General features: G+C 56.6%; 9 protein-coding genes across 9 annotated transcripts; 6 read left to right on the plus strand and 3 right to left on the minus strand.

Moving 5' to 3' along the window:
* Positions 1-281: 281 nt before the first annotated feature.
* Positions 282-1,297, minus strand: J3D65DRAFT_62382 (uncharacterized protein). Its single transcript, XM_066800187.1, has one exon. The coding sequence runs from the start codon at positions 1,064-1,066 to the stop codon at positions 452-454; it is 615 nt and encodes a 204-aa protein (XP_066652360.1). The 5' UTR covers positions 1,067-1,297; the 3' UTR covers positions 282-451.
* Positions 1,298-3,046: 1,749 nt separating this feature from the next.
* On the plus strand, positions 3,047-4,633 carry J3D65DRAFT_62429 (protein kinase). The gene is made up of 4 exons (XM_066800230.1): positions 3,047-3,308; positions 3,361-3,556; positions 3,607-4,336; positions 4,390-4,633. The coding sequence occupies exons 1-4, from the start codon at positions 3,202-3,204 to the stop codon at positions 4,416-4,418; spliced, it is 1,062 nt and encodes a 353-aa protein (XP_066652361.1). The 5' UTR covers positions 3,047-3,201; the 3' UTR covers positions 4,419-4,633.
* On the minus strand, positions 4,576-5,862 carry J3D65DRAFT_633921 (FAD-linked sulfhydryl oxidase ALR). The gene is made up of 2 exons (XM_066801172.1): positions 5,547-5,862; positions 4,576-5,482 (listed from the first exon to the last, which is right to left on the minus strand). Exons 1-2 carry the CDS (start codon positions 5,771-5,773, stop codon positions 5,017-5,019), a joined length of 693 nt encoding a protein of 230 aa, XP_066652362.1. The 5' UTR covers positions 5,774-5,862; the 3' UTR covers positions 4,576-5,016.
* Positions 5,863-5,949: 87 nt separating this feature from the next.
* On the plus strand, positions 5,950-9,226 carry J3D65DRAFT_652841 (tetrapyrrole biosynthesis, uroporphyrinogen III synthase). Its single transcript, XM_066802459.1, has 3 exons — positions 5,950-6,997; positions 7,530-7,823; positions 7,876-9,226. The coding sequence occupies exons 1-3, from the start codon at positions 6,061-6,063 to the stop codon at positions 8,760-8,762; spliced, it is 2,118 nt and encodes a 705-aa protein (XP_066652363.1). The 5' UTR covers positions 5,950-6,060; the 3' UTR covers positions 8,763-9,226.
* Positions 9,227-10,744: 1,518 nt separating this feature from the next.
* Positions 10,745-11,360, minus strand: J3D65DRAFT_647353 (pre-mRNA branch site protein p14; the record flags this gene model as incomplete). Its single annotated transcript, XM_066802335.1, has 5 exons — positions 10,745-10,845; positions 10,901-11,028; positions 11,100-11,156; positions 11,216-11,239; positions 11,323-11,360. The coding sequence occupies 5 exons, from the start codon at positions 11,358-11,360 to the stop codon at positions 10,745-10,747; spliced, it is 348 nt and encodes a 115-aa protein (XP_066652364.1).
* An 884-nt stretch (positions 11,361-12,244) lies between these two features.
* Positions 12,245-17,495, plus strand: J3D65DRAFT_62518 (uncharacterized protein). The gene is made up of 3 exons (XM_066800314.1): positions 12,245-14,111; positions 14,157-16,153; positions 16,206-17,495. The coding sequence occupies exons 1-3, from the start codon at positions 12,377-12,379 to the stop codon at positions 17,283-17,285; spliced, it is 4,812 nt and encodes a 1,603-aa protein (XP_066652365.1). The 5' UTR covers positions 12,245-12,376; the 3' UTR covers positions 17,286-17,495.
* Positions 17,496-18,137: 642 nt separating this feature from the next.
* On the plus strand, positions 18,138-19,941 carry J3D65DRAFT_633934 (thymidine phosphorylase). The gene is made up of 2 exons (XM_066801173.1): positions 18,138-18,315; positions 18,371-19,941. The coding sequence occupies exon 2, from the start codon at positions 18,491-18,493 to the stop codon at positions 19,805-19,807; it is 1,317 nt and encodes a 438-aa protein (XP_066652366.1). The 5' UTR covers positions 18,138-18,315; positions 18,371-18,490; the 3' UTR covers positions 19,808-19,941.
* A 26-nt stretch (positions 19,942-19,967) lies between these two features.
* On the plus strand, positions 19,968-23,877 carry J3D65DRAFT_633935 (putative mRNA splicing factor RNA helicase). The gene is made up of 2 exons (XM_066801174.1): positions 19,968-22,230; positions 22,282-23,877. Exons 1-2 carry the CDS (start codon positions 20,284-20,286, stop codon positions 23,683-23,685), a joined length of 3,351 nt encoding a protein of 1,116 aa, XP_066652367.1. The 5' UTR covers positions 19,968-20,283; the 3' UTR covers positions 23,686-23,877.
* A 378-nt stretch (positions 23,878-24,255) lies between these two features.
* J3D65DRAFT_605543 (Eisosome component PIL1-domain-containing protein) lies at positions 24,256-25,587 on the plus strand (the record flags this gene model as incomplete). The annotated part of the gene is made up of 3 exons (XM_066798363.1): positions 24,256-24,792; positions 24,881-25,006; positions 25,057-25,587. 3 exons carry the CDS (start codon positions 24,256-24,258, stop codon positions 25,585-25,587), a joined length of 1,194 nt encoding a protein of 397 aa, XP_066652368.1.
* Between the last annotated feature and the right edge of the window lie 83 nt (positions 25,588-25,670).

Genomic DNA, 25,670 nt, shown 5'->3' on the forward strand with positions numbered 1-25,670 from the left:
AAAAAGGCGACTTGCGATACGTGCCGTACGTCTCTCCCTCCTGCCCTTCCGACCCCGTCGCTTTAGCAGGAGTGCCTCGAGCTGGAGAGTCGCGACTTGGTCTACAGCGCATATGATCTACGGATACTCAACAGAACAAAGAGCTGACAGAGCGATCGCAGACAAGACGACTTGGTGGGGCTGTACGTAACCCCAACTTCTACCTTTGCACCAGTCTCGCGACCTCCCCCCCTTCAACTGGATGACCACTCTCTCTTCAACTTCTCGACTTCAAATGCTGCATCCCACCATCCCACCATCCGCCTGCCAGCCTTCTACACAGCGCATCTATCCTTCCACTGCATCGCCCAACCCCTGCCCCCATCAAGCCCCCCACACCCTTCTCATCGTACCAAAATCCACTAACCTCACCCGTTTTTGTAACGAACAGGCGGCAACCACATCCCGAGCGTCATGACCAACGTGCCAGAAGATGAGTGGTGCGGCTGCGATCCCAAGGTCGAGGTCGACGGCAAGCAGTACCCGCCCAAGGGGTCCGTGGCGGCGGCCTGACTAGCTTGGGTCCGGGGATTCTGGGGGTGATTCGGGTGAGGTGTTGGAATGGAGGATTTGAGGGGGGAGAGGATAGGGAAACGGGGAGAAGTGTGCCTGGCGCGTGGGGGATGGCGTTGGTTCGAGGCGTTGGTTGAGTCGAAGGAGTTGCAAGTGGTTGGGTTGATGAATGATGAAGACCGATGGGGATCGGCGTGGATGAGCTTCTGGGGTCCAAGGTACGAGGGTTCGGTACAATGTGATTGATTCCTCTCTGCTCATGCTTCCTCAAAGATGGATGCCTGCGGCAAAAGTGGATTGACGGGCGGAAAGATGTCATGGTGTAGGCAACCAGTTTATCAGCTGTTTGATGCAACACGGACAGGACAGGGCAGCAGCGCGAAGCCTCGGTCAAGCACGGCGAACATGTCAGAATGTCACGGCCTGTAAAGGCGACCTCGTCTTCCCGTGAAGCTGAACGAAGGATCAGCCCCTGTTCCAGTTGCATCTCACGACTGGCGTGCATGTTGGACATGATGGGACTGCCGCCTTGCCCAATTCTGTGTGGTTAAACATGATTCGAACGGACAAGTTGACTTGTTTGGCCTGTCTGGACGTCTCGATGATTGACAGGCCCAGGCGGTGGGATGGATTTGGGAACGCGGCGGAAGGCCGGTCGACACACTGGAAGAGAACTAGACATGGCGTCTTCCTCGGCACGGCACTGTCTTCGGGGCTTGAAGAGAAAAAAAAATTTTTTAGAGGAAAAGGAAAAAAAAAAAGGTGCATGTCGAAGAGGCTCCCAGATCGCAATTCCCAGGCACGCTGCCAGCGTTGATCGACGCAGGGTCTGCGGGCAGCTAGGAGCATCCAGGTCAAGGGCCCCGTCCAGGTCACAATTTTGGTTGCGAGTAGTAAACCCAGGGCAAATCTTTTGGGCAGAAGACAATGCAGAGGGACGAACGAGGGATGGCAAGAATCCAAAAGTGGAAATGGGCTAGCAGTGGTAGAGACGGACGTGCAGAGAGAGGACAAGTACGGCATAGCCTCTTGGAACGGGAGCGAGGGGTTTCGAGGAGATGAGGTGGATAAGTGATGCCTCAGGTGCCGGGCGGGTGCTTTTGTTTCCTCTCGTGTCTCCAGGAGACGGTTGGCGGCGAAGGCTTCTGGAAGTGGGCGGCGGCGGTGGGATTTTGGGGAACGTGCGGCAAATGTTTGACCTACGACGCCGACGACGTTGTTAGCTACGGCGAGGAACGGGGCCTCTTGTAGCCCGCTGCGTCGCGCTGTAACGCACGTCAAACAAGCGCAAGGTGGATGGCAGGTTTCATTGCCTGCCCTACACCTATGATCGACCTGTGAGAAGCGGGTCAAGGACGAGAGGGTGGGGATGGTGAGAGCCCGCCGGCAGAGGCAGGGCTGGCCGTAGAGCTGCGCGGTGAAGGACGCAACTGCAGGACAAGGAGATGGGCATGCATGCAGTTGGCAGCGGATGGGCTCATTGGGCCCGTCATTGGTGTTGGCGTCTGGGAGGTGTTGGCGTGGTTGTGGAGTGGTGTGGTGGTGAGGTGCATCCGGAGTGGTTAAAGGCGTGAGACGGCGCGTGCGGCCAATGGCGGGTGCTCAGGGCAGCGCGGCGGCGGCACATCGATGCGGCGGATTGGCCTGCCCAAACCCCACCATATAACTCACGAGAGGCATGCAATAGCCTCCGTTACCACCCTCCTCTCCCTCGCCCTCCCGCCCGTCCATCAACTCCACCACCGCCTCTCCTCCTCCTCGCCGCTCCTCGCCGACTCGCTCGCCCGCCGCGCTGGCCCGCCGCCGACTCCTCCGCTGTCTAGTCTCTAAGCGACCTCCTGGAACCCCCGCCAGCGTCTACCCCTGGTGCTGTCGTAGCGCCGCCCGGGTGAGTCCCGTCCTCCAAGACAACAACGAGAACGAGCGCTGACCAGCTGCTGCAAAAGCTCCCATCTCTCACTCCCGCCAACCCCGCCAGTCCTCCATCCGCTCGACCACACCACTCCTGCGCCGCCCGCCCGTAACCGCCGCAACGACTCTCTCTCCCACCTTCCTCACCCTCCCGTCTCCCCGCACTACGCTCCCCGCTCTGCTCTCGAGAGACACGTCTTGGGCCTCCAACGCGCGAATCCCACGAGCAGTATCCGCCGGCGCAACCAAGACATAGAGCATACGGCGGCTCGGGCCATAGATTCTCGCTCTCCCGTGTCACCCACGGACGAGGGTCGCACCGCAATCTTGGGTAGGTCACATTGGCTTCGTTCACTGGCTGACGACTCCACATTCAATCTCCATGCCCGTGGTTCATGCGCCGCAAGACCTGGGGGGCCCAGCGCTCTATTGCCAATATCTGCACCTGTCCCATGTTTCATTCGCTGTGCCGCATGGCCCAAGGTGATGTGAAGACAGACTCAACCTTTGGGTTCACAATAGAGACCATAGCTATGTAGCTACACCCATTGGTGTCTACGCTCGGGCCATGCTCCTCTTTATCAACTGCTGCTCTGCTGCTAGTTTCTTTGACCACTCCACCCTTTTTTTCTTGTTTCCGAATCCGTCTTTTTCAGCTCCTTGGCCCAACCGCTGACTAGAACCGCTCTCTCTTTCAAGGCAGCTCTCAAGCGAAAACTCCATATCCCCACATCCATCATGTCGCGCGCTCCTCCTCAAGGAGGATCGAGGAAGATTTCGTTCAACGTTTCTGAACAGTACGACATCCAGGATGTCGTCGGCGAGGGTGCCTACGGCGTTGTCTGGTGAGTCTCGTCCCGCAGATACACACAGGATTCAGCTCCTAACATTTCACAGCTCCGCAATCCACAAGCCCTCCGGCCAAAAGGTGGCCATCAAGAAGATTACTCCGTTCGACCACTCCATGTTCTGCCTGCGCACCCTGAGAGAAATGAAGCTGCTGCGGTACTTCAACCACGAGAACATCATTTCCATCCTTGACATTCAAAAGCCAAGAAATTACGAGAGCTTCAACGAGGTCTACCTCATTCAGGTTTGTTGCGGTCACCCGACTTGCTTGGAATTAGACTGACAAGTTGGTAGGAACTCATGGAGACAGACATGCATCGCGTCATTAGAACTCAGGAGCTTTCCGATGACCACTGCCAGTACTTCATCTACCAGACTCTCCGCGCCCTCAAGGCTATGCACTCGGCCAACGTCCTCCACCGCGACCTCAAGCCCTCGAATCTTCTCCTCAATGCCAACTGCGATCTCAAGGTCTGCGACTTCGGTCTTGCCCGCTCCGCTGCGTCGACCGAGGACAACTCGGGTTTCATGACCGAATACGTTGCTACCAGATGGTACCGTGCGCCCGAGATCATGCTCACCTTCAAGGAGTACACGAAAGCGATTGACGTCTGGAGCGTTGGCTGCATTCTGGCTGAAATGCTCAGCGGCAAGCCTCTGTTTCCGGGCAAGGACTACCACCACCAACTCACCCTCATCCTTGACGTCCTCGGCACTCCCACCATGGAGGACTACTACGGCATCAAGTCCCGCCGTGCGCGCGAGTACATTCGCTCTCTCCCCTTCAAGAAGAAGATTCCTTGGAAGGTCATGTTCCCCAAGACGTCAGACCAGGCTCTGGATCTTCTGGAGCGCCTCCTTGCATTCAACCCCGCCAAGCGCATCACGGTCGAAGAGGCCCTGAAGCACCCCTACCTCGAGCCGTACCACGACCCGGATGACGAACCGACGGCGGACCCGATTCCAGAGGAGTTCTTTGACTTTGACAAGAACAAGGACAGCCTGACCAAGGAGCAGCTGAAGAGTAAGTCGAACCGAGTACATTGTCGCGGAGAAGATGCTGACGCCAGCTACCAGTGCTCATCTACCAAGAAATTATGCGATGATTGCTTCCACTTTACGAGCACGGTTGTAGGCAAATCATGCATGAGAAGAAGTGTTGGGAAGGCCAAAAGGTGAATGGCCCTTGAATCACCTTGTCCAGAAAGATAGCCCGTTGCTCTACATGGATGGGACTGGACGTGATGGCTAGATGAATGGTGGGGTGTATCAGGCCCCGCAGACGACGCCCAATGACAGGAATCAACTGGGGTACCACAGCCACAGCAGCAGCAGAGAAGCAGACAGATGAAAACTTTCGGATAAACTGGGGAATGGACACGAGCGGCATGGAATCTTGCGAGAAAATTGACTCACCTTAAGGGCCTTTTGCCAAAACTGGAGCATCTGAATTGCTCCATCGTCACTTGCCCGCTGGTTTCGTCCGTGCCGCAGGTTACGGCACTTGCCTTTGCTCGGCTGTGTATACCCTTGACAATGCAAAACAGGAGCCAACCTTTGTTCTATGCGGTCCACTGGCTCAAACGTATCCATTCTTTTGCAATGACGCCGGTTCCCAATGTCTTGAGTGGTGATGCATACTCCATATCATACACTGCGCGTCAAGTCCTTGCGTCTCTGGGCCACGACGAGCCTCCATCCACCTTACTCGTCACATCTACCATCACGCCAGCCCGTCCGCCAGCGTTCTTCCCACTTGGAACATTCAAAGACGTCCTTGCCGAGCTTGACATTGACGGCGTTGTGCGCCTCGCACATCCAGCGGCCAAACTCGTCGCGACTGCTCACGCGCGGCGCGTGCACCTTCATCCAGCCCTGGAAGTCGTCGGCGCACACCCAGCAGGGATACAGACTGGCGAAGCTGCGCAGAAAGCCCCGCGCATTGTCCTGTTGTGCCGGCGAGGGCGTCACCGGGTACGTCGCCGTGATGCTGTGCAGCAGGGTCCAGGTGCTGCGGCCGAGGGCTTCGACGTCGGGAGGGCAGTCGGGCGGCGGTTGGGGCTGAGAGACCGTGGTTGCGGCGGCGGTCGGAGAAGACGATGTCGTCGTGCCTTTGGTCTGCGCTTTGGTCATGGCGGCCCACGAGGCGAAGGACGTGCAGGAGCGGCAGCTGGCGGCATGGTTCAGCGTTAGAGAGGCTGAGCGTAGGTGGGTACAAAGGTTGTTCGGCTTACGGCTTGCCGTCCGGGCCCAGCACGACGCCCTTGGGCAGCTTCTTGGGGCCGTCTCCCGCGGCAGTGGTGGTCGAGGCTGGCTGATCATCGTCTCTCCGGCCGGCGGTGTTGTCCATGGCGGCGGTGGTGGTGGTGGCGGCCTCTGGTTGCGCGGGCTCTCCGGTGTTCTTTTCGACGGCGCACAGGAACCTCGAGAGGATGGGGACGTCGGCGAAGGTCAATGGCATGGATCCTAGTTTGGATTCCCCACGGCACTGCTCATTATTTGTCAGACGTTTTGCTCTGCCGTGCTCTACATGCTTCGAGGCGGGCCGTGCGCGCCGTGGTAGACGGAGCGGGCCCTGCCGAAGCGATCGAAGTCATAGCCGGTGCATCGCGCTGCAAGACGTGGACAACCGGCAATTATTTTTTGGGTCGTGTTCAAGCTCCAAACGCTTTCCAACGCGTCATCCCGCGGTTGTCCGCAACCCCACCGCCGTACAAGACTTCGCTTTTTCTCCTTTCTCCCACCATCATGAGCGCGACCTCCACGACTCCCGTACCGCCAAGCGCTGCCGCCGAACAAGTCCCTGTTCTCCTCCTCAAGACCAAATCAACTCCTGCCGACGGTTACCAAGACTTCTTCTCCGCCGCACGCAATGCCCGCTTCGACCCCATCTTCGTGCCCGTCCTGGAGCATCGCTTTCGCTCAGAAGCGCTGCAAGACCTGCGGCGTGACATAGTCAGCGGAGGTTTCAGCAACGACGCCTCGCGTGCCAAGTACGGCGCCATAATATTCACATCGCAACGGGCAGTCGAGGCCTTTTCGCAAGTCGTCGCAGAGCTGCGGTCCGAGGCGGCAGAGCTGGACCTGGAAGACCTGCTCCCCGCGACATTGCCGCTGTACGTCGTCGGACCAGCCACTGCCCGTGGTCTGCGCGCGCTCAATCTCCGCTGTCCCATTGTCGGCGAGGAAAGCGGCAATGGCGAGGTGCTGGCGCAGTTGATCCTCGAACATTACAATGGACTGTCGAGCGCGGCCACGGCGGAAGGCAAGAGGCTTCCGATCCTGTTCTTGGTGGGTGAGCAGCGTAGAGACATCATTCCCAAAACGCTGCAGTCTGCCGAGCTCCCCGAGCACCAGCGGTCGCGTGTCGACGAGGTGGTTGTGTACGAGACGGGCGAGATGCAGTCGTTCCGAGCAGACTTCACGGCGCTGGTGAAGCGGCATGAGGAGGCTGGGATCCGGCAGCAGTGGGTCGTCGTCTTCTCCCCGACCGGATGTAGAGCCATGTTGGAGAGCTTGGGGCTCGTGGATCGGGCGACAGGCAAGTTGACCAGGAGCTTAAGAGACGCGCCGACACGGACCTGGATCTCGACCATTGGCCCCACGACGAGAGACTATCTGGTCAAGAACTTTGATTACGAGCCGGACGTTTGCTCCAAGAAGCCGAGCCCGGAAGGAGTGGGCAGTGCCATAGAAGAGTTTATGCAAAATAGAGCAGAGGCTTCTCAGTCGCTGTGAGCGGCGATTGACGCTAAAATCCAACACATCCTCTGGTGGCCGTCTGTTTCCTGTTCCTGGACGCGCACTGCCTCACTCTGATTTAGTCAATGGGTTGTGGTTCACTTCTCAATGGCCCAGCATTGGATCTTTTTGTCTGCGTGACTGCGGCAACGTGCATCATGCCTCGATCTGTACTTTCCCGATGGAGGTGGTCGCAGTGTTCACTGTGGACCTAACCATGGAGTCGAGTTGCACTGGAACGCGTGCATGACGTCAGCGCGATGAAGCTTAAAGAGACGCGTCCCAACTCTCCTTCAACCTCTCCCCGTCACAAAGCCCACTCTTCCTCCTCCAAACAACACACTCTCAGCTTCGTCTGTATCTATCATTCGATTTCTTTCCACAGGCTCCTACGTTCGAGTCATTCTGCCCAACTCGCATACAAGACATCTCGCAATCACTTCACTACGACAGCAGAGCAAGAATCACCATGGCAGACGGAAAAGCGACCGAGCCTGTGTCGAGCCAGAACGGCAACGGCACGCACAAGCCGCAAGACGAGACGTCGCCTCAGGGCACGAAGCGCAAGGCTGACCCTACTTCCCAGACCAAGGGTGCGCCTTCTGAGGATGCGGCTCCTGAGAAGAAGCAAAAGACTCTCGACGACGACGTCGAGGTGAAGAAGCCAGCCGAAGAAGCCGACACTGCAGATGGAAATGGCGTCGACGCTGAGGAACAGCCGGATGCAAAGCTCGACGGTGAGAATGGCGAGCAGAGTGAGAGCAAAGAAGGTAAAAAATCCGCCAATGCTCACCTCGGATTGCGCCGCTGACACTGCTTCAGATAACGCCGTTGTGGAGTCATCCGACCGCGAGAAGAAGCAGCCTTCCAACATCCTCGAAAAGGGCATCATCTACTTCTTCACTCGCAGCCGAGTTGGTGTCGATGACGCCGAGAGCCCTGATGATCTCCAGCGTTCTTATTTCGTTCTTCGCCCTCTTCCCAAGGGAGCGAAGCTGACTGACGGCGCCATCGAAGACACCGACAACAATCGGCTCTTCGCCCTGCCCAAGAAAGTGCTGCCAAAGAGCCCCAACGACAGATTCATGGCCTTTGTCGAAAAGGCCAACGCCAGCATGAAGCAACTCAAAGACGAGTTCTTCGCCGGCTCTTCTCACGAGACCAAGACTCGCGGCACGCAGCACCAATCGCCCATGACTCCGCTGGGCGAAGGCGTCTACGCCATCACCGAGACCAGCGGCCGCAGCGGCCACCTCGCCTACATGCTTACCATCCCGCAAGAGCTCGGCGAAGTGCAGCACGAGATGGGCATCCGCAACAAGGGCAGCTTCGCCGTCAGCGTCAAGAACCCGACGCGCAAGGGCCCCGCCAACGCCAGCCTGCCGCAGACCCCCGACTTCCCGCAAGAGCTCCTCGACGAGTTCCGCGGCCTGGCCTGGGTCCCCGTGCAGCCCAAGTTCTTGGACTACGCCAACGCGCAGATTCTGCTGATTGGCGAGGGCAACGCGGCGGACGACCATGTCGGCAAGGCGCTCGATCCGACGCGCAAGGACCAGAAGAATGGCGATAAGGAGACGCCTGCTGAGGAGCTGGAGAAGCTCGAGCATGAGGACGAGCTGCGTGTTCAGCACTTGCATGGCGACGATACCGTCTTTGACGACTTGAAGCTGAACTTGGATGAGTATCCCAAGGTGCCGACGACGTGGTGATGAGACGGGCGGCAAGCCAACTTTTCCACGGCGTATGTGGGCGAAGTGAGTTGCGTGAACGGACGGGTGGATTGGTCGACAGACGGGCGCTGAGCGGAGTGGAGTTGTTGGATGAGTCATAAGTCTCTCTCTCTCTCTCTCTCTCTCTCTCTCTTTCTTTCTCTCCTTCTCGCATTCTTGCTTGCTTCTTTACTTGCTTACACCGGCGCCGCCTCCTTTTCCTCTAACCTCTCGCCTCCTTGCCCGGGACCAACAATCATGCGCCGCTCAACAAATCCCGTCAGGCGGAACCACTGGCTCTCCACGTGGATATGGCTGGCTGACTGGATGGATGAAGGAATGAGTGGCTGGACAGCACTGGCGGCGCAAAAAGATTCAAACCCTACAAACGTAGATAGGCACGTACATGTAGCTAGACGAGTGGTTATGAAGAACCAAATCACAATCTCATCTGGCAGTACGCCACATCGTGCCCTCTACCCATCATTTTTTTGCTTGCTTCGTTGCTTGCTTAGTCGCTTGTTTGCCTCAGCGCGAGGAGGTGGTCAGTCTACCTACGTCCGTTGACGGCGCGGCGACAGGACACGACTGGACCCGATATCGGCCTCCCTTCCTTGGCTCCTTGCATCCTCCTCTTCTTCCCAGCTCCCTAGTGTCGTTCTGCCATCTCTGGGAAGCGGCCTATCTGCACCCACCGCTTTGCTTGTGGGGTGTCTGTGGATCTAGAGGAGTTGTCATGTGGGTAAGTGGAGGAAGCCAAGGCACTGGGCGGCGAGCAAGCTCGACTTTGGCTGCTCTGTCGGGAATCACGATGGTACGGGAGAGCAGATGCCGAGCCAGATGGACATGCACATTCGTGTCGGAGTGTACTTCGCCGTTGTTTAGGTGGACTCGATAGCGAACGCCAGAGGCCTCTCCGATCAGGAAGCAAGCAAGTGGCAAAGTACGTCAGATACAGTACAAGCGCCAAGTAAGAAAGCAGACCCGAGACCCGGCACAGGTGGCCGGTTATCCAGACAGGCTGGGCTGGTGGCCTGCAAGATGTGGCAGGCGACAAGGCAACAGGCTAGAAGCCACCAGCCGACACAATCAGTGAAGCCCGATAGAGGCGCTGCAGACTTGAAAGGTGGATACAACGTCGCAAGACAGGCCAACAACGCCGAAGACACGCGAGCAGTAATGCAGCAGCTAGAATGTCAGTCTCCGTGAAAGGTGCAAAAGGCCAGACAGGCAGCGAGCAAGCTTCTTTGCATTCTTGGTAGTTGGATGATTGGGTGTGACTTGCAAAGAGTAGCAGTAGTGGTTCGCTGAAGACGGAAAGACAAAAAGAAAAGAGGAGAGAGAAGTGTGAGTGAGAGACAGAGAGGAGCCGCGGCCATCCCCCCAAAAAGAAAAGGGGGGGCTCTTTTTCATTTCCGAGGAAAGCAGCCCGGGGAATAATTCCGTAGTCTCGAAAAACAAGTTTCCATATCCCATTCCCTTCAGAGTGTGATATCAATCACAACCAGAGCTCATCGAGGACCGTGTTCATGGCCTTTTTATGCATGAACCGCCTGAGCCTGTTGAGAACCCTTCAACGCCGACCAAGTAAATCGTGTAAAAAGCCTTTGAGCAGAATCCCAACCCGAGCCTTGCTTCGAAAGCTTGGGCCGCTGCTGCTGTTGCTGCTGCTGCTGAAGGCGAGTTTTCCGTCCGCCGCCGTTGTTGGCGGAAGGCGGCTGCACCCCAGAACGTCGTCGGCTGGAGGAGCCCGACGATGCGCCAGAAGAAAATGATGATGCCGAACTATTAGAAGAGCGACGGAGTGCTGCGAGGAGCGCCGAGGCGCCGCGCTGCACGTCGCGTTCGTCGCCGTTGAATCGTACAGTGTGAGACATGGGCCTCTTCGTCCTCGTACGCGTGAGATCCACAGGTTCCTGCGCAAATATTGTCTGGGGTGCCTGGCTATCGCAAGAATTTGTTCCCGTGGATCTCGCCTCATGCTACTCGATACCGTGTTCGCGCTTGGCAGCATCTAACTTTTGCTGGCGGGCCTCGAGACTCTCTTCTCTCCGGTTCATCTTTTCTGGCTGGTGATATAGTACTGGAGATGAGATGAGTAATGGGCTTTGCGAGCTTTGAGTTGAAAAATGACGTACCCACGAGGTAGCGGTTCTGGAAGTTGAAGCCGTTTAGCTTATCGCACGCCTGCTTGGCGTCCATTACGTCCTCATAGACAACGAATGCAGTTCCCTTGGTGTTGTTCGCAATGCCCTGGCGAATTTGACTATGCCGCAATGGTCAGCACCGCGTCATGGAGATGTAAGGGCGCATGTGTCGAGCGAGATTGCGACATACCGAACAGGACCGAACTTGCCGAACAGGTCGAAGAGCTCCTCGGGGGAGACGTTGTAGCTGGTGGCGGGGTCAGCATTGACAGACTTGGACGGGCCTCGCGGGGGCGCCAAAAGTACCTCAGGTTTTTCACGAAGAGAGCTCTGGGTGGACATGATGGTTAGCATGGTCTTGTGCTTGGAGTTGGAGGCGCGCGAGTAGCGAGTCAAGCCCCAGAGTGGCTCACCGGTTGACTTCGGGGGCAAGCTTTCCGCCGCGACTCATAGCTTGGCTAAAGTTGTAGTGGTGAGAGTGGTAATGGGCGCTGGAGAAAAGGTGGTACTCCGAAGAGTGGTGGATGTAAAGGATGTTGGCGGAGGATGCATGCGGAGCGATGGAGTGGGAACCGGGACAGCGCCAAGTCGTCACGTGTGAGGCTTGGCGGCCAGACGGACGGACTTGAGGTGGACGACTGCAGCAACGGTGACTCTTGCAGCAGAGCAATCAAGCCCTTCGCCGGCGTCTACGAAGACATCGATGTAGGGCTATGGAATGCATACGATACTGTGGCATTGGAGGCTTCCATGACCCTGCTACCATGTGGAAGCGCCCGTGGTCTTCCCATACAAGTCAAGTCCACCTATTGCGACTTGGGCTGCGAAGAATCGCCAACCTGGGATATGAGTTGGTTGAGAGCCCGGCCAGCATCTCCTCGCCGAAGCGCTTGTATACATATTTCTACATAGGTAGTCGCACCGTCGTCGTGCAATCGAGGATTCGGTGGCGCAAGCATCGCTGCGCTGTGCTGCGCTGCGCTGCGCTGCGCCTGCAGAGGCTTGGAGCAGGCGCCGAACTGAGCATCGATACATGGGTAAAAGTAGTTTGCAAGAAAAGTCGCAGTCCAACCGTATGCGAATGCTCTGCTGGTCATCCACTGGCTCTTTGTGTTGGTTGTGCTGGCCCAGCGCATGCGTTAGTCTTGTGTGTTCTGAGGGCGCGCTTTTGCGGTGCGGTCTACTCCTCCGCCAGCCGCTAGCTTGAGTACCTCTCTCACCCACCATCCAACGTCGAGTTCCCCTCCACGCACCGCAGACCACGCCCTCGACAACGCACGCGGCCTGCCATCCGCCGAGCGCTGCTGCCATCTGTTCCAACCGGGAATGAGTGCTCAAAATCTCCAGCGCTCAACTCTGCCCGTCGGCGCGCCGTAGCCGGTGGTCCTCACACTTGCGGACCTCCGCGGTTCCCTTCACCTCTACCGACTCCAACCACTCTGCCCCAGGACGGCTACCCGTGCCAAAATGAAGCTTCGTAGCTTCAAACAAACTCCTTCCGACATTCCTCTCCCGCCGCGGACCCCTTCTCCAATCCACCACCTGATCGAACCTCTGACACCAACGTACCCCACCGCACACAAAGATGGACCACTGTCCGCCGCCCGCGATCCCAATGCTGCCGCCTCTGCTACCGCAATACACACTTCCACACTCGTCAATGGCCGAGGAGGTCAAGCCAAGGGATTGCAGAGGGGCCACAACAACATTGAAAGGGCTGCTCACCAGTCGCGTCATGCCCACACCAGACAGAATCGCGGTTCTTCTCACGGCTCCCCCATTGATGCGCTCGCAGATGTTGCGTCCTCGCTGGCATCGAGTCCAGTTTTTGCGCAGCCCGCTACCATAGCAATACAGCCACACGCCTCCCCGCGACCGACGACGCGCCCATTCGCCAACGGCTCGCGACACATACACACAGCATCGGACGTTCAAGACTATCGTTATGTTCAGGCCCAGAATTATGGATACGCTCATGGAAACGACCTTGAGGAGCGACCATCCAAGCGCGCTCGTTCGGACGCCGGGAACTCCCATTTATTCCTTCAAGGCACAGCGAGACCTGCAACTAGCCATAACCCGAGCGGCAACTGGCCCAACGGCTTTGGCGAAAGTGTCTTTGGCGCAGGCCTCGCCCCGTATGCCTCACCATCGATCAATAATCTGGAGCTAGACGTTGCCCAAAGTTTGCTCCAGCTAAGGAGCAGCGGAAGTCTGGATCAGTGTAGCAGCGCTCGAAAGTCGATGCCAGCACTCGACAACAACTCTTCTCGTGACGGTCTCGCCAACTGGCACCCAGCGTCCGTACACGGACTCGATCCATCGATGCAAAGCTTTCGCCCAGATTCCGGTCTGATTGATGGACATCAGGCGAGACACCGCCATTCCATTGCCACCTACCAGCCAGAGCCCTTGCTGAAAGGTACAGACGCTATCGAAGCAACTCCCAGTTCGCAACCTCCTCCGAAAACGCAGACCCACACCCCGCCAGAAGACGTGCCTGATCTTGCCAATACAAACAAGACCATCGAAAACCCTCCTCGGGCCGAGGGGAAAAAGGGGAAGTCACATCAAGGTTGGCCCAAGGGAAAGCCGCGTGGTCCTCGCAACAAGGGGGCAACCAAGAAGACCGCAAAAGTCGCCAACAAGGTCACCGAACTCGCGGCAGTCCCGCCAAAAGAACAGGGAGTCGATCAGCTGCAATCTCCCCAAAGTCTCAATGAGGTCCCACCTGGCAGCGCCTCTACAGAAAGGAAAGAGGTTCCACCTCCAGAGCAGGATCAAGAGATCCCGCACCGGCCTGCTCCAGTTCAGGCGACTACAAGTACGGCTAAGCGACGCAACTCCTTTCCTGATGGCCATGGCTCTGATACTGCGAACCCCACAAAGGATAAGCTGCCGCTGGACAGAGCCGCCTCTGTGCCACCTGATAACAGCATGCTCATAAAGGCTTCGTCTTCTGCGGAGCCAGAACAGCTTCCGCGACTGGCCCCGGCCCCTATCGAGGAAGAAGTCACAATCTGCGCTGGATGCAACTTTTCACGAGGACCATCCACGGGCCAGAATGATCAATGGATCGGGTGCAACGGGTGTCAGGGTTGGTATCATTTCGCTTGCGCTGGGTTCAGGAACGCAAAAGAAGTAAGCAGCGTTGACAAGTTCTACTGTCGAACATGTAAGCCAAAGTTTGGCTCCACCACCTGTAAGTGCCACTTTCTGGATCACAGCCTATTGCTAACGAATGCAGTTGTCCGCAAATCTAAGCGCGCCCATACGGCGGTCGATTACGCTGGCCTTAACGAAGGCGTCCTCCGAACCTCTGAAGATGAGCACGAACACCACTACATCCAGCCGATCAAAGACGGAACGTTTACCTTTCAACCTGAGACCTTCCCTCGCATGCGTCCTGAACTTGTGACTGCTGAACACTTTGAAAAGAGCGGTGGGTTTAAGGAGCCTATCGTCATACCCGCGTGTTGGAACCCACGACCGAAAGTACCTGGCACAGATACGGAGATGGCCGACGCAGCACCTGCAGCTCAAGATGAGAAACATGACGGATTTTACGATGATGTGGAATATGAGACTGCGCCTGACGATGGACAAGATCTTCTCGACATGGTCATCCCGGCAGATCTCACGGTGCGCAAGGTTGCAGATCTATATGGCCCCGAAGAGAAAGTTGAAGTCATCGATGTCAAGTCTCAAGAAGGAGAAGATAAGAGATGGAACATGGCCAAGTGGGCAGATTACTACGAAGACGAGGGCGAAAAGCCCGTCCGCAACGTCATCAGCTTGGAATTCTCCCACAGCAGACTCGGACGTCTGGTGCGAAGGCCAAAGGTCGTGCGCGATCTCGATCTGCAAGATGCGGTCTGGCCACAGGACGAGACTGCCAAGGGAAACTTTCCCAAGGTACAGTTCTACTGTCTAATGTCAGTCGCCGACTGCTATACCGACTTCCACGTCGACTTTGGAGGCTCCTCAGTCTTCTACCACATCATCAAAGGAAAAAAGACCTTCTTCTTCATTCCGCCGAAGAAGCAACACCTTAAGAAGTACGAGGAGTGGTGCTTGTCGCCGGCGCAAAATTTCACATTCCTTGCGCACGAAACGAAAGAATGCTATCGGGTCGATCTTTCTGAAGGCGACACGATGCTTATTCCATCTGGTTGGATTCACGCCGTCTGGACACCTGCCAACAGTCTTGTCATAGGTGGCAATTTCCTGACCCGCTTGAACTATGGCATGCAAATCCGGGTAGCCGAAGTGGAGAAGAATACAAAGGTCGCGAGAAAGTTCCGGTACCCCTCCTTCCAAAAGGTCCTTTGGTATGCAGTCCTCCATTACCTCCAGGACGATCCTCTGCCCCCATCCGTGTCCCAACAATTCAGCGAAGGAAAACAATTCTCCCGCAGCACTCCAACCTACCTTGAACTGGACAAGTTTGGTCACAACTCGGATCCAGGACCGGAGAACTACAATGCTCGCTACTATTCCCAAAGTGAGCTTGAAGGTCTGCCAGACCTCGTCAAATACATTTTCCGGACGGTCATGATTTCGCAAGGTTGCCTTGAAGGCATCACTCAAGAGGTCCGCAACGCTGTGACCAGGTCTATTCCCAAGGGCCACGGCGAACCCCTCGAAATCATCAAGACATTCGCCATGTGGACAGCATGGAAGCGAGGCAATGAGGATATTCCGACATGGGCACATCCAGATGCAGAGCTCCCCGATACTGGAGTACCAGGAGAGAAGAAACTCAGCAACGCCGCCCTGAAGAGACTCGAGCGCAAGGCATTCATCGAGAACTACCGCGCAGCCGCCCCGGAACGTGCACAGTCGGCTAGATTGCGGACGAAGGCATTGGAAGGCGACAGTGCTGAAGCAATGTCCCTGGTCAAGCACACCAGTTCGCCCAAGACCTCCGTGCTGGGTCCAAAACGCATCGCTTGTGATGCATGTCGCAGGCGTCGAATCAGGTGCAAGCACAAAGATGAAGTGTCGTCTCCTATTTCGCCACAGGCGAATGCTTCCGGAGAGCGACGGCCTAGCGCTCCAATCGTCGCTGTCATGATGCCGTCGCCTCTGAACCCTGAGGCCGTATCCCCGTTGAACGGTATTCACCCGCAGATTGTCAATGGCCATCTTCCTGCTGCAGTCGTTTCGGACGTTCCCCAGTCTGCAGAGATTCCAGAAATAAGGCGGAGAAGCAAGGCTTGCTTGGATTGCCGGAGGAGCAAAGTACGTGTTTATCTAGACACTTTGTATGGCTCGCATGCTTACGATTCTCTAGCGACGTTGCATACACGATGAACACGGCAACGTAGATCCGGTCAAGGCTCAGGAACAACCAGTTCCGCGGGGCAGACGGCGTGTCAGTGGCGGAGACGAAGCCGATGGGTTCAAGACATCGAGGCTAGACAGCGGTCTCAATTTCGGCCAGCAAGGACTATATCCGCCACCAGAACAAGACTTTGTTCCGGATCATCAAGAAATGATGGCGCCTAGTGCTTACCCCCAGCTCTCAGCCGAAGAATCTTCCGATGTTCTCATGGTTGATGCACATTCTGTCGACGCTCAACCTGAACCACAACCACCGGTCGATGCCATGAGTAGCGTTATAGACCCAATGCTCGAGAATTACCCTCAATTCGGAACGATCGACGAGGAGGTCGATCAAATACAGGTCAATGGGGCACATCCTGTTGATCTAGCCACAGCTACGGAAGTGCAAGTGCCCGACTCGGGTGACGTTGCTCTCCCGAGCACGGAGAGTGTGCACGAGGTGCCCGTTGCTCCCATGGCTCCCATGGCACGCATGATCGTCTCTACCAAGCAACCCTCGATGATTGGTGGCGAACCGTCTCAGCCAGTCTCTCCTCACGGCCCCAATGGTGTCCAGCAATCCTCGCCGTTGACAGAACTCGGCAATTCTATGTCTCCTGAGCGGCCGCGCATGGAAATGCTGATCGACCCTGCACTCGACTCGCCTCTTGAACGTCGACAGTCTTTGCGAACCTCTAGGCCAGTAGAAAGGTATTCGGAAACGGCAAATTCTACGCGCTTGTCACAACCGCCAAAATCTCGCCGTACCTCTTCCAGGACCCCTGCACCAGCAAAGAGCCCTAGCATCAGCGGAAACAGTGTCAAGGCGCCACACACTGTAACTCCTGCAAGACAACGAAGAAACAGCAATGCTGTCTTGGAGTTTGTGGATACAGCACCTAATAGTGCAGCGAAAACCGTGAGCAGCGAGCCAAAGCAGCGCACGCTGAGCCAATTGGAAAACCCGGACCAAAACGAGGCCAGCATGAGGTTGATTAGAGAGATGATGGCAGGAGACAGGGGATTGCGGCGGCGAGGGTCAAGGTAAGACGTTGTCATTTCTCGCGTGGCGTTTCTCAACGGTGTTTCTTTCCTCGAGCTTTTTGGGACGTGGTGGTGGCAGTTTCAACGTAGGAAGTGCAGCTGCACATGTCCATTTGGAACAAAAACAAAACAAAACGGAAGAGGCCAAAACTGGTTCGGCATGGCAAATGGAGGATACGGTAGGGATTGGATGGAACTTTAAAGAGCTTTGTCAGGTGCAAACCTATATTTTGTGAGGGGGCGTTGTACAGACATCTGAGAGCATCATTCGCGTCTCAACAGTTGCTATTCTCTCTCTTCGACCATTTTTACTCTACGTCTATCGCTTCTAGCTTTGGTCGCTCGTTGCGGGTGGAAGGTGTGTCATTCATTTATGGTGTAGAGGGGTGGCGTTTAGATTTTGTTCGGGTCGAGGTCTCCAGAATGCTTGATGCTGTGGGAATAGCTCATGCCTGGAAGATTATCGTCGCGGGTCTTCTCATCGTGGGTGGCTTTGCTGCTGTTTATATTTTCTTTGTCTCTTTACTCTCTCTTATAATAGTTGTTGATTTTCTTTTCATTAGCCGTGTGGGAGGCATTTTGTTCGTCTTTGCTGCGGAGTCTGGATGGTGCGTGAAGGAAACTGGTAGTTAGGTGGATAGAATCATTTTGCGCAAATGCATCTGTAGTTCACAAGTTGCTCTGATGCTTTCGAGTGATGTGCGAGATTTGCAGCCAGACTAAGGACTGTTTGCTAAATCTACGTGAGAATCTCAATCCAATCGGGGTGCCGTGGTGTTGAGCTCACGCCGATCATGCTCGGCCGCATTGACCCGTCAGGGTTCCCGTTCAAGACAGCTTAAGCGCTTGGCTAACAGCACAACGTCTCTTGCTGTCACCTCCGGCAGCCTCCGATGATGAGGTATCAAAGGATTGATAACCCGGATGCAGTTGCCGATCGCAGTCACGGCCAGTTACAGCCATGATCTGTGTCACGGGCAAGCGGCAGTCGTAAGAACGCCTCCGACTGGTCCACAACCTAAGACCAAGGCCAGGTACATACACGAAGCATCCTCAGGTACCACGCTGACACGACATACCGCCTCTCAGACCACTTGACTCGGATACATTCTTTCCTCGTACCTTTGTAACAGCTTCATCCGTTGGTCCTCAAACATTACAACTCCTTCCTCCACAATCTATACCTAAGCTCTTAGTCCTTCCATCACCATGGACACCTGGCTCCCCCAAGAAGTGATTCGCCGCAAACGCGATGGCTTTGCGCTCAGCACCACCGATATCCAACGCTTCGTGGCTGGCATCACCGACAACACACTCTCCGAGGGACAGATAGCCGCCTTCGCCATGGCCGTGTTCATGCGAGGCATGGCGCTCGAAGAACGCATCGCCTTCACTGCAGCCGTACGCGACAGCGGGCAAGTGCTGCGCTGGGAGCTACCAGGCCCGGTCGTCGACAAACATAGCACGGGCGGCGTGGGCGACTTTATCAGCTTGCCGCTGGCACCGCTGCTGGCCGCTACGGGCTGCTACGTTCCCATGATCAGCGGACGCGGTCTCGGACACACGGGCGGGACTTTGGACAAGCTTGAGAGCGTGCCCGGCTACAACGTCTTCCCCAACCCGGAGAAGTTTCGAGACGTGGTGCGCGAGGTGGGCTGCGCCATCATCGGGCAGACGGCGGACCTGGCGCCTGCGGACAAGAAGCTATATGCTATCCGCGATGTCACAGCTACGGTCGAGTCGATCGACCTCATCACGGCGAGTATTCTGGGGAAGAAGCTTGCAGCAGGGTTGGACGTACTGGTCATGGACGTCAAGACTGGGAATGGCGCGTTCATGGCGAAGCTGGAAGAGGCGGAGCGCCTGGCAGAAAGCATTGTGCTCGTGGCAAATGGTGCTGGAGTTAGGACGAGGGCTCTGGTCACGGACATGGGACAGCCGTTGGCGAGGAGCGCTGGCAACGCCGTCGAGGTGGAGGAGGCCGTGGCGCTGCTCAAGGGCGAGGTCAGAAGTGAGCGCTTGTGGGAGATTACCCTAGCCATTGCCGAAGAAACCCTCGTCGAGGCCCGCATTGCGTCGTCCAAGGAGGAAGCACGCAAAAGTCTGTTGGAGGCTTGGAAGAGCGGCGCTGCGCTCGACCGCTTCCAGCAGATGATCACTGCCCTGGGTGGTCCTGCGGACTTTACCTCGAAATACGAGGACTATGTGCCCAAGGCTCCGGTCGTCAAGCCCATCTACGCAGACAAAAACGGCGTGGTCAATGAGGTCGACACCAGGTCCGTTGGTCTCGCCGTGGTTGCTCTGGGTGGAGGTCGAAAGCGCCCATCCGACGCTGTGGATCCTGCCGTTGGCTTTACGAAGCTGGCTTTCCCTGGCGAAGCAGCTGATTCCGATCACCCCATCGGCTTTGTGCATGCGCAGACTGAGCAGCAGGCTGATGATGCTGCTTTGACACTTAAAGCTGCATACTCCATTGGCGAGGCAAGCGTTTCGTCCACCTCACTTTCTGTTTACAAGCGGCTTTAGACGCCATTGATTTGGGCATCACTAGACCAGTAGTCAAAATAAAACACAGAATTGGACTTGCTGCTATGCTGTGGACTTCGAATATCTAAATGCCCAAAGTGGTAATGCATATCACGTGTACTCGCAGCACGGGCGTTTCCGCCGTACTGCATCATCGCGAGAGGTTGATCCCAGCTCAAGCATCAACTTTCTCCCTCACGCCCCGCGAACCGCGTCCACCCCACCAACCCACCAGCTTCAATACGAGGGCCAAGCAATCGTGGACGCGCGCCTAGCCCGCACCCAATTTGAACGTCCTCCGATCCATCACACGCGAAAGCTCTCCACGAAACCAAAGATCCTCGCATGCCGAATCGATAGCAGCCGCCACTGCTTGCCTCACCATCACCTCCGTCCACAGCCTGCAGTACCACACAAATTCGCCTGCGCGGCGCCGCCTCTCCAACCTACCTCATCGATCGACCCACGCTCCCGCCATGTCGTCCATCCCCGCCGAAACACGCGTCTGGATCAGCGACAACCTGCTGCGGCTAGCCGGCCTGTCGGACCCAACAGTCGTCGACTTCGTCGCGGCCACGGCGTCAAGCGCCAAATCGGCGCCAGCGCTTGCGGACAAGCTGGGCAGCTTCCTCGACGACGACGCGGGCGACTTGCGGGGCTTCGCCGAGTCGCTGTTTGCTAAAGTGGGGAAGCGCGCGGATGCGAAGGGCAGTGCGGGCGCAAAGGAGAAGGACAGAGATGGCAAGGGCCAGCGCAAAAAATACGCGTTGTTGGATATGGAGGAGGATTCGATGCCGCCGCCCCCACCCCCAGCACCGTCGGTGAGAGACGACAAGGAGAGGAGCGAGAGGCGCAGAGAGAGAAGGGATCGGAAACGTGAGCGGAGTCGTGATCGGGAGGACAGAGACAGGCATCGGTCGAAGAAGCTGCGGCGCAAAGATGTTGACGACTTTGAAGGCCGATGGGGCGATGAAGAGTTTGTCGAGGAAGAGGCAGAGGAGGAACCTTATGAGGGATCGAGTCCAAAGAGAGCCCGGTTGGATGATGGGTCTGCGAGTCCGCGACCGTCGGGCAGGGGGAAGGACGAAGAGCCGGAAGAAGAATTGGACGAAGAAGAGAGGGATCGGAGAGAAAGGGAAGCGTTTGAGAAGAGGCTGCGAGAAAAGGATGACAAGTCTACGAAAAAGGTCGTCGAGGATCGCACGCAAAAGGATGCTGCGCGACGAAGAGCTCTAGCCGACGATGCGGAAGCTAGAGATGCTGCCCTGTCCGACCTGCGGTTGCGTTCGAGGCAAGAGTATCTCAAGAAGAGAGAGGCAGAGCAGCTTGCTCTGTTGCGGAAACAAGTTGCGGAAGAGGAAGAGGAGGAACGCCGAGCTGCCCCTGGCGAACTCACACAGGCGGAGCTGGACTCTTTCAAGAGAAACAGAGAGACGCTGCAGCTTGCAGAGGAGCGTTTGCGTGTGGACGAGCACACAGATGGCTACGCGCTTCCGGAGGACTATATCACAGAAAAGGGCAAGATTTCGCGGAAGAAAAAGGAGGAGGCGCTTTACAAACGCTACGTTGATCGCGATGAATACGGCCGCGAGCGATTCGTCACGGAGCAAGAGGAGTGGGAGAGGGAGCAGACGGCAAAAGCAAAGGCTCAGATTGCACGTCCAGAGCGCGTCAACGAGGGCGATTATGAATACGTCTTTGACGATTCGCAAAAGATCAACTTCATCATGGACCAGGCGCTGCCTGGCCAGAGGCTGAGCAAAGAGCAGCAAATGCTGGCCAAACAGATAACCGCCGCAGAAGCCAAGGCCAAGTCCATCGACGAAACCCGCAAGAGTCTCCCCATCTACACGTGGAAAGACCAGCTCATGGAAGCAATATCGCAGTATCAATGTGTCGTCGTCGTGGCCGAGACTGGGTCGGGAAAGACGACGCAAATCCCGCAGTTCTTGCACGAGTCGGGCTACACGTCCAAGGGCGAGAATGGCGAAGCTAAGAAGATGGTTGCTTGCACCCAACCCAGGCGTGTGGCTGCCATGTCAGTCGCCGCGCGTGTGAGCGAGGAAATGGGCGTCAAGCTGGGCAAGGAGGTCGGCTACTCGATCCGTTTTGAGGACAATACAGACCCCAAGAACACGATTGTCAAGTTCATGACGGATGGAATGCTGCTGCGAGAGTTTTTGACGGATCCGAGTCTGGAGAATTACAGCGCCATCATCCTCGACGAGGCTCACGAGCGTACCTTGGCGACTGACATTCTGTTTGGCTTGCTCAAGGACATTGCAAGATTCCGGCCGGAACTCAAGCTCATCATCTCGTCAGCCACGGTTGATGCGCAAAAGTTTAGTGAATACTTTGACGATGCTCCCATCTTCAACGTGCCAGGCAGACGATTTCCTGTCAACGTCTACTACACCCCTCAGGTATGCTTACACTTGCTCCACTCGATTCTGCGTACTAACAATTCAACCCAGCCCGAAGCCAATTACCTTTCGGCAGCCGTCACAACAGTGTTCCAGATCCACATGTCCCAGCCTCGAGGAGACGTTCTCGTCTTCTTGACTGGCCAGGACGAGATTGAGAAAATGGCCGAAGACTTGGCAGAGACGTCACGGAAACTGGGCTCGGCAGCACCAGAGCTCATCATCTGTCCCATTTATGCCAACCTACCGCAAGAGGAACAGGCCAAGATCTTTGAGCCGACACCGCCAGGAAAGTGCAGAAAGGTCGTATTGGCCACCAACATTGCAGAGACATCGCTCACGATTGAGGGCATCGTGTACGTCATCGATCCGGGCTATGTCAAGGAAAATGTGTACAACCCCCGGACAGGAATGGAGTCGCTCGTGGTTACGCCGTGCAGTAGGGCGTCGGCCAACCAGAGAGCTGGTCGTGCTGGCAGAGTCGGTGCTGGTCACTGTTTCCGACTATACACCAAGTGGGCCTACTACAATGAGCTGGAGGCCAACACGACGCCAGAAATCCAACGGACGAATCTTTCGAGCACTGTGCTGCTGCTCAAGAGTTTGGGAATCAACGACTTGGTTGGGTTCGACTTCATGGACGCCCCGCCGGCAGACACGCTGATTCGGTCATTGGAGCTGCTCTATGCTCTGGGGGCTTTGAACGACAAGGGCGAGCTGACCAAGAGGGGTCGTCAAATGGCCGAGTTCCCTGTCGACCCCATGGTGTCTGCTGCCATTCTCAAGGCAGACCAGCTCAAATGCGTTGAAGAGGTCCTCAGCATTGTGTCCATGCTGGGCGAGTCAGCTGCTCTCTTCATCCGGCCAAAGCAACAGAAGATTCACGCAGACTCGGCTCGAGCACGGTTCACGATGAAGGAGGGCGGCGACCATCTCACGCTGCTCAACGTTTGGAACCAGTGGGTGGATGCCGACTTCAGCTACGTGTGGGCCAAGGAGAACTTTTTGCAGCAGAAGTCGCTGAGTCGGGCGCGAGACGTGCGCGACCAGCTTGCTCGCCTTTGTGACCGAGTCGAGGTCACGATTGAGGCGAGCGGAGCCAACGACCACGTGCCGATTCTCAAGTCGTTGCTGGCAGGCTTCTTCCCCAATGCAGCGCGGCTGCAGCGCGGCGGCGACAGCTACCGGACGGTCAAGAATGGCATGACGACGTACCTGCACCCCAGCTCGGTACTGACCAAGACTGGCGACAGCCCGCCCAAGTTTGTGTGCTACTACGAGCTGGTGCTCACGAGCAAGGAGTACATGCGCAATGTCATGCCGATCCCGAACCCGGCGTGGCTGAACGAGGTGGCGCCGCACTACCACAAGATGAAGGACCTGGAGAGCCTGGGAGGGGACGGCAAAAGGGTGCCGCGGGGAGGGCCAGGCGGCGCGAGTGGGAGCAGAGTGTGATGTAAGGTGGTTGGAGTAGTGGTGTCAATGGTGTAGATAGACGGTAAATCAATGACTCGTCTTGAGGTGGGCGGGATTGGCGCCATGACGTCTATGGGCGAGCGGCAGGGAAGTCATGGCCAATGGAGCCTCCCCGCCGCACCTGTCATCAAACATGTTTAAACGCTGCTCCCGACCGACCTTCCAAACCTTTCGCCTCTCACCACGAGCTGCACACAAACCTCACCTGCATCTCTCCTCGTACATTCCACTTCGCCTAAGCGCCCACGCCCTGCGAGATCCCTAGGTAGCGCCCCACTGCATGCATGCACGTCAACTCCTTTAGCGCCCGCCCGCTCTTTGGCCAACTTTAGCCGCTGGAGCAAACGGAACCTACAAAAGCTGCCGACTGCTCCAACCGTTGCCCAAATGTAAGCTGGTCTTCATTCTTTGCTCCACTCCCAAAAGCATTTCCGTTGCCAATCTTTCCGTTTTGTGGCTCTTTCTCTGCTGTTGTGCTGTTTCTACTACCTACACCATTCCATTGAAACAATTGCGACTACTTCAAACATCTTTCCTCTCCCCTTCAAAATGGCCATATTTGCGTACCCTCCCCATCCTCCTCCGCCTCCTCCGCCCTACAATCAACCGCCGGCATTTCTCGCGCGCGCGCCGTCTCGTTCCCGCTCGCTCACAGTTCTCCCCGTTCGCAACAGGAACCGCTCGCTCTCAATTCGCTCTGCGCGGAACAGGGACGGCAGCGAGGGCACGCCCTCGTCCAAGCCGCTGCCCAAGCACCGCTTCACCATAACATCGCTGCGTGGAATGCAACAGCCGGAGCTTTCGAAGCGTCTGTTCAAGCTCATCAAGTCGGAGAACCACGCCATTAGCGCCCACGAAACCGCCGGAAGAGAGCGCGCCAGCATCGCCGCGCAGTTGAGCGAATGGGGCGAGGCCACGGGCGATGATGCTGTATCCGACATCAGCGACAAGTTGGGCGTGCTGATGGCAGAAATTGCGGAACAGGAAGACCTGTACTCTCAGGGCTTGGAAGAATATCGCGGCGTGCTGAAGCAGATTCGGAATACCGAAAGCAGTGTGCAGCCTAGCAGAGACCACAAGATCAAGGTTTGTTTACCAAAGCTCCCGGGTTCAAGCATTGAGTGAGGCGTATTGCTTGAGGCTCGATCGAAACAATTGCTAACGCGTCTTGCAGGTTTCCGACGAAATCGCTAAATTGAAGTACAAGGAGCCGCAGAGTACCAAAATCGTACAGCTAGAGCAAGAGCTGGTCCGCGCTGAGGCCCAATCCCTGGTGGCCGAGGCGCAACTCACCAACATTGTGCGTTGACCCATACTCCTCACTCCGCCACCCGACTAACCTGGAAACAGACTCGTCAAAAGTTCAAAGAGGCCTACTCAACGCATTTTGCGGCAGTCATTGAACGCGCCGAAAAGCAGGCACTCCTGGCCAAACACGCTCGACGACTGATCAACCTCCTTGACGACTCGCCAATCGTCCCCGGCGAGTCGCACCCACCTTACGCCTCGTCAAGTTCTCCCGAAGCTGCTCGCGAAGTGCTCAACGACGCTGAAGATGAGCTGCGCTCCTGGCGTCCGAGCTGGGAAGAAGTCATGAGCATGGCAGGCGGCGGCCGCCTGGGCGTCGGCGGATTGGGCACCACGGCGCCCCCACCGCAAGCGCAGTCAGAGTACGGCGGCCCGGTCAGGGACAACTACTCCGAAACTCAGGGCGGCAGTACTGTTGGAACTGAAGTCGAGTCCGACTTGCACCCGGCACTGCGGTCGAAGCCGAGAACCACCAGCGGCGAAAGTGAGAAGAGCAGGACGCAGCAGAATCCGCCATATCCCATCTCTGAGGCAGAGAGAGAAAGAGCAAACGCAAACGCGGTCATGATTTGATCTTGCAGAGGACGACAATTCATTGTCAATGGACACGTGCGGCTCACATGAGCGGTGCACTACTAATGGGGCAAACCAAGTAA

The sequence above is a fragment of the Phyllosticta citribraziliensis genome, assembly GCF_038025025.1.
Source record: "Phyllosticta citribraziliensis strain CPC 17464 chromosome Unknown J3D65scaffold_10, whole genome shotgun sequence".
Taxonomy (NCBI): domain Eukaryota; kingdom Fungi; phylum Ascomycota; class Dothideomycetes; order Botryosphaeriales; family Phyllostictaceae; genus Phyllosticta; species Phyllosticta citribraziliensis.

Bases quoted from the DNA above. Each gene is read 5' to 3' on its own strand.
- J3D65DRAFT_62382 (XM_066800187.1), bottom strand. From the start codon at position 1,066: ATGTCCAACATGCACGCCAGTCGTGAGATGCAACTGGAACAGGGGCTG.
- J3D65DRAFT_62429 (XM_066800230.1), top strand. From the start codon at position 3,202: ATGTCGCGCGCTCCTCCTCAAGGAGGATCGAGGAAGATTTCGTTCAAC. The intron at 3,309-3,360 runs GTGAGTCTCGTC...AACATTTCACAG, and splicing joins GGTGCCTACGGCGTTGTCTG to CTCCGCAATCCACAAGCCCT. The intron at 3,557-3,606 runs GTTTGTTGCGGT...ACAAGTTGGTAG, and splicing joins ACGAGGTCTACCTCATTCAG to GAACTCATGGAGACAGACAT.
- J3D65DRAFT_633921 (XM_066801172.1), bottom strand. From the start codon at position 5,773: ATGCCATTGACCTTCGCCGACGTCCCCATCCTCTCGAGGTTCCTGTGC. The intron at 5,483-5,546 runs GTAAGCCGAACA...CCATGCCGCCAG, and splicing joins CTGGGCCCGGACGGCAAGCC to CTGCCGCTCCTGCACGTCCT.
- J3D65DRAFT_633935 (XM_066801174.1), top strand. From the start codon at position 20,284: ATGTCGTCCATCCCCGCCGAAACACGCGTCTGGATCAGCGACAACCTG. The intron at 22,231-22,281 runs GTATGCTTACAC...AATTCAACCCAG, and splicing joins ACGTCTACTACACCCCTCAG to CCCGAAGCCAATTACCTTTC.
- J3D65DRAFT_62518 (XM_066800314.1), top strand. From the start codon at position 12,377: ATGAAGCTTCGTAGCTTCAAACAAACTCCTTCCGACATTCCTCTCCCG. The intron at 14,112-14,156 runs GTAAGTGCCACT...TAACGAATGCAG, and splicing joins AAAGTTTGGCTCCACCACCT to TTGTCCGCAAATCTAAGCGC. The intron at 16,154-16,205 runs GTACGTGTTTAT...ACGATTCTCTAG, and splicing joins TGGATTGCCGGAGGAGCAAA to CGACGTTGCATACACGATGA.
- J3D65DRAFT_652841 (XM_066802459.1), top strand. From the start codon at position 6,061: ATGAGCGCGACCTCCACGACTCCCGTACCGCCAAGCGCTGCCGCCGAA. The intron at 6,998-7,529 runs GTGCCATAGAAG...TCACCATGGCAG, and splicing joins GAGCCCGGAAGGAGTGGGCA to ACGGAAAAGCGACCGAGCCT. The intron at 7,824-7,875 runs GTAAAAAATCCG...ACACTGCTTCAG, and splicing joins GCAGAGTGAGAGCAAAGAAG to ATAACGCCGTTGTGGAGTCA.
- J3D65DRAFT_633934 (XM_066801173.1), top strand. From the start codon at position 18,491: ATGGACACCTGGCTCCCCCAAGAAGTGATTCGCCGCAAACGCGATGGC.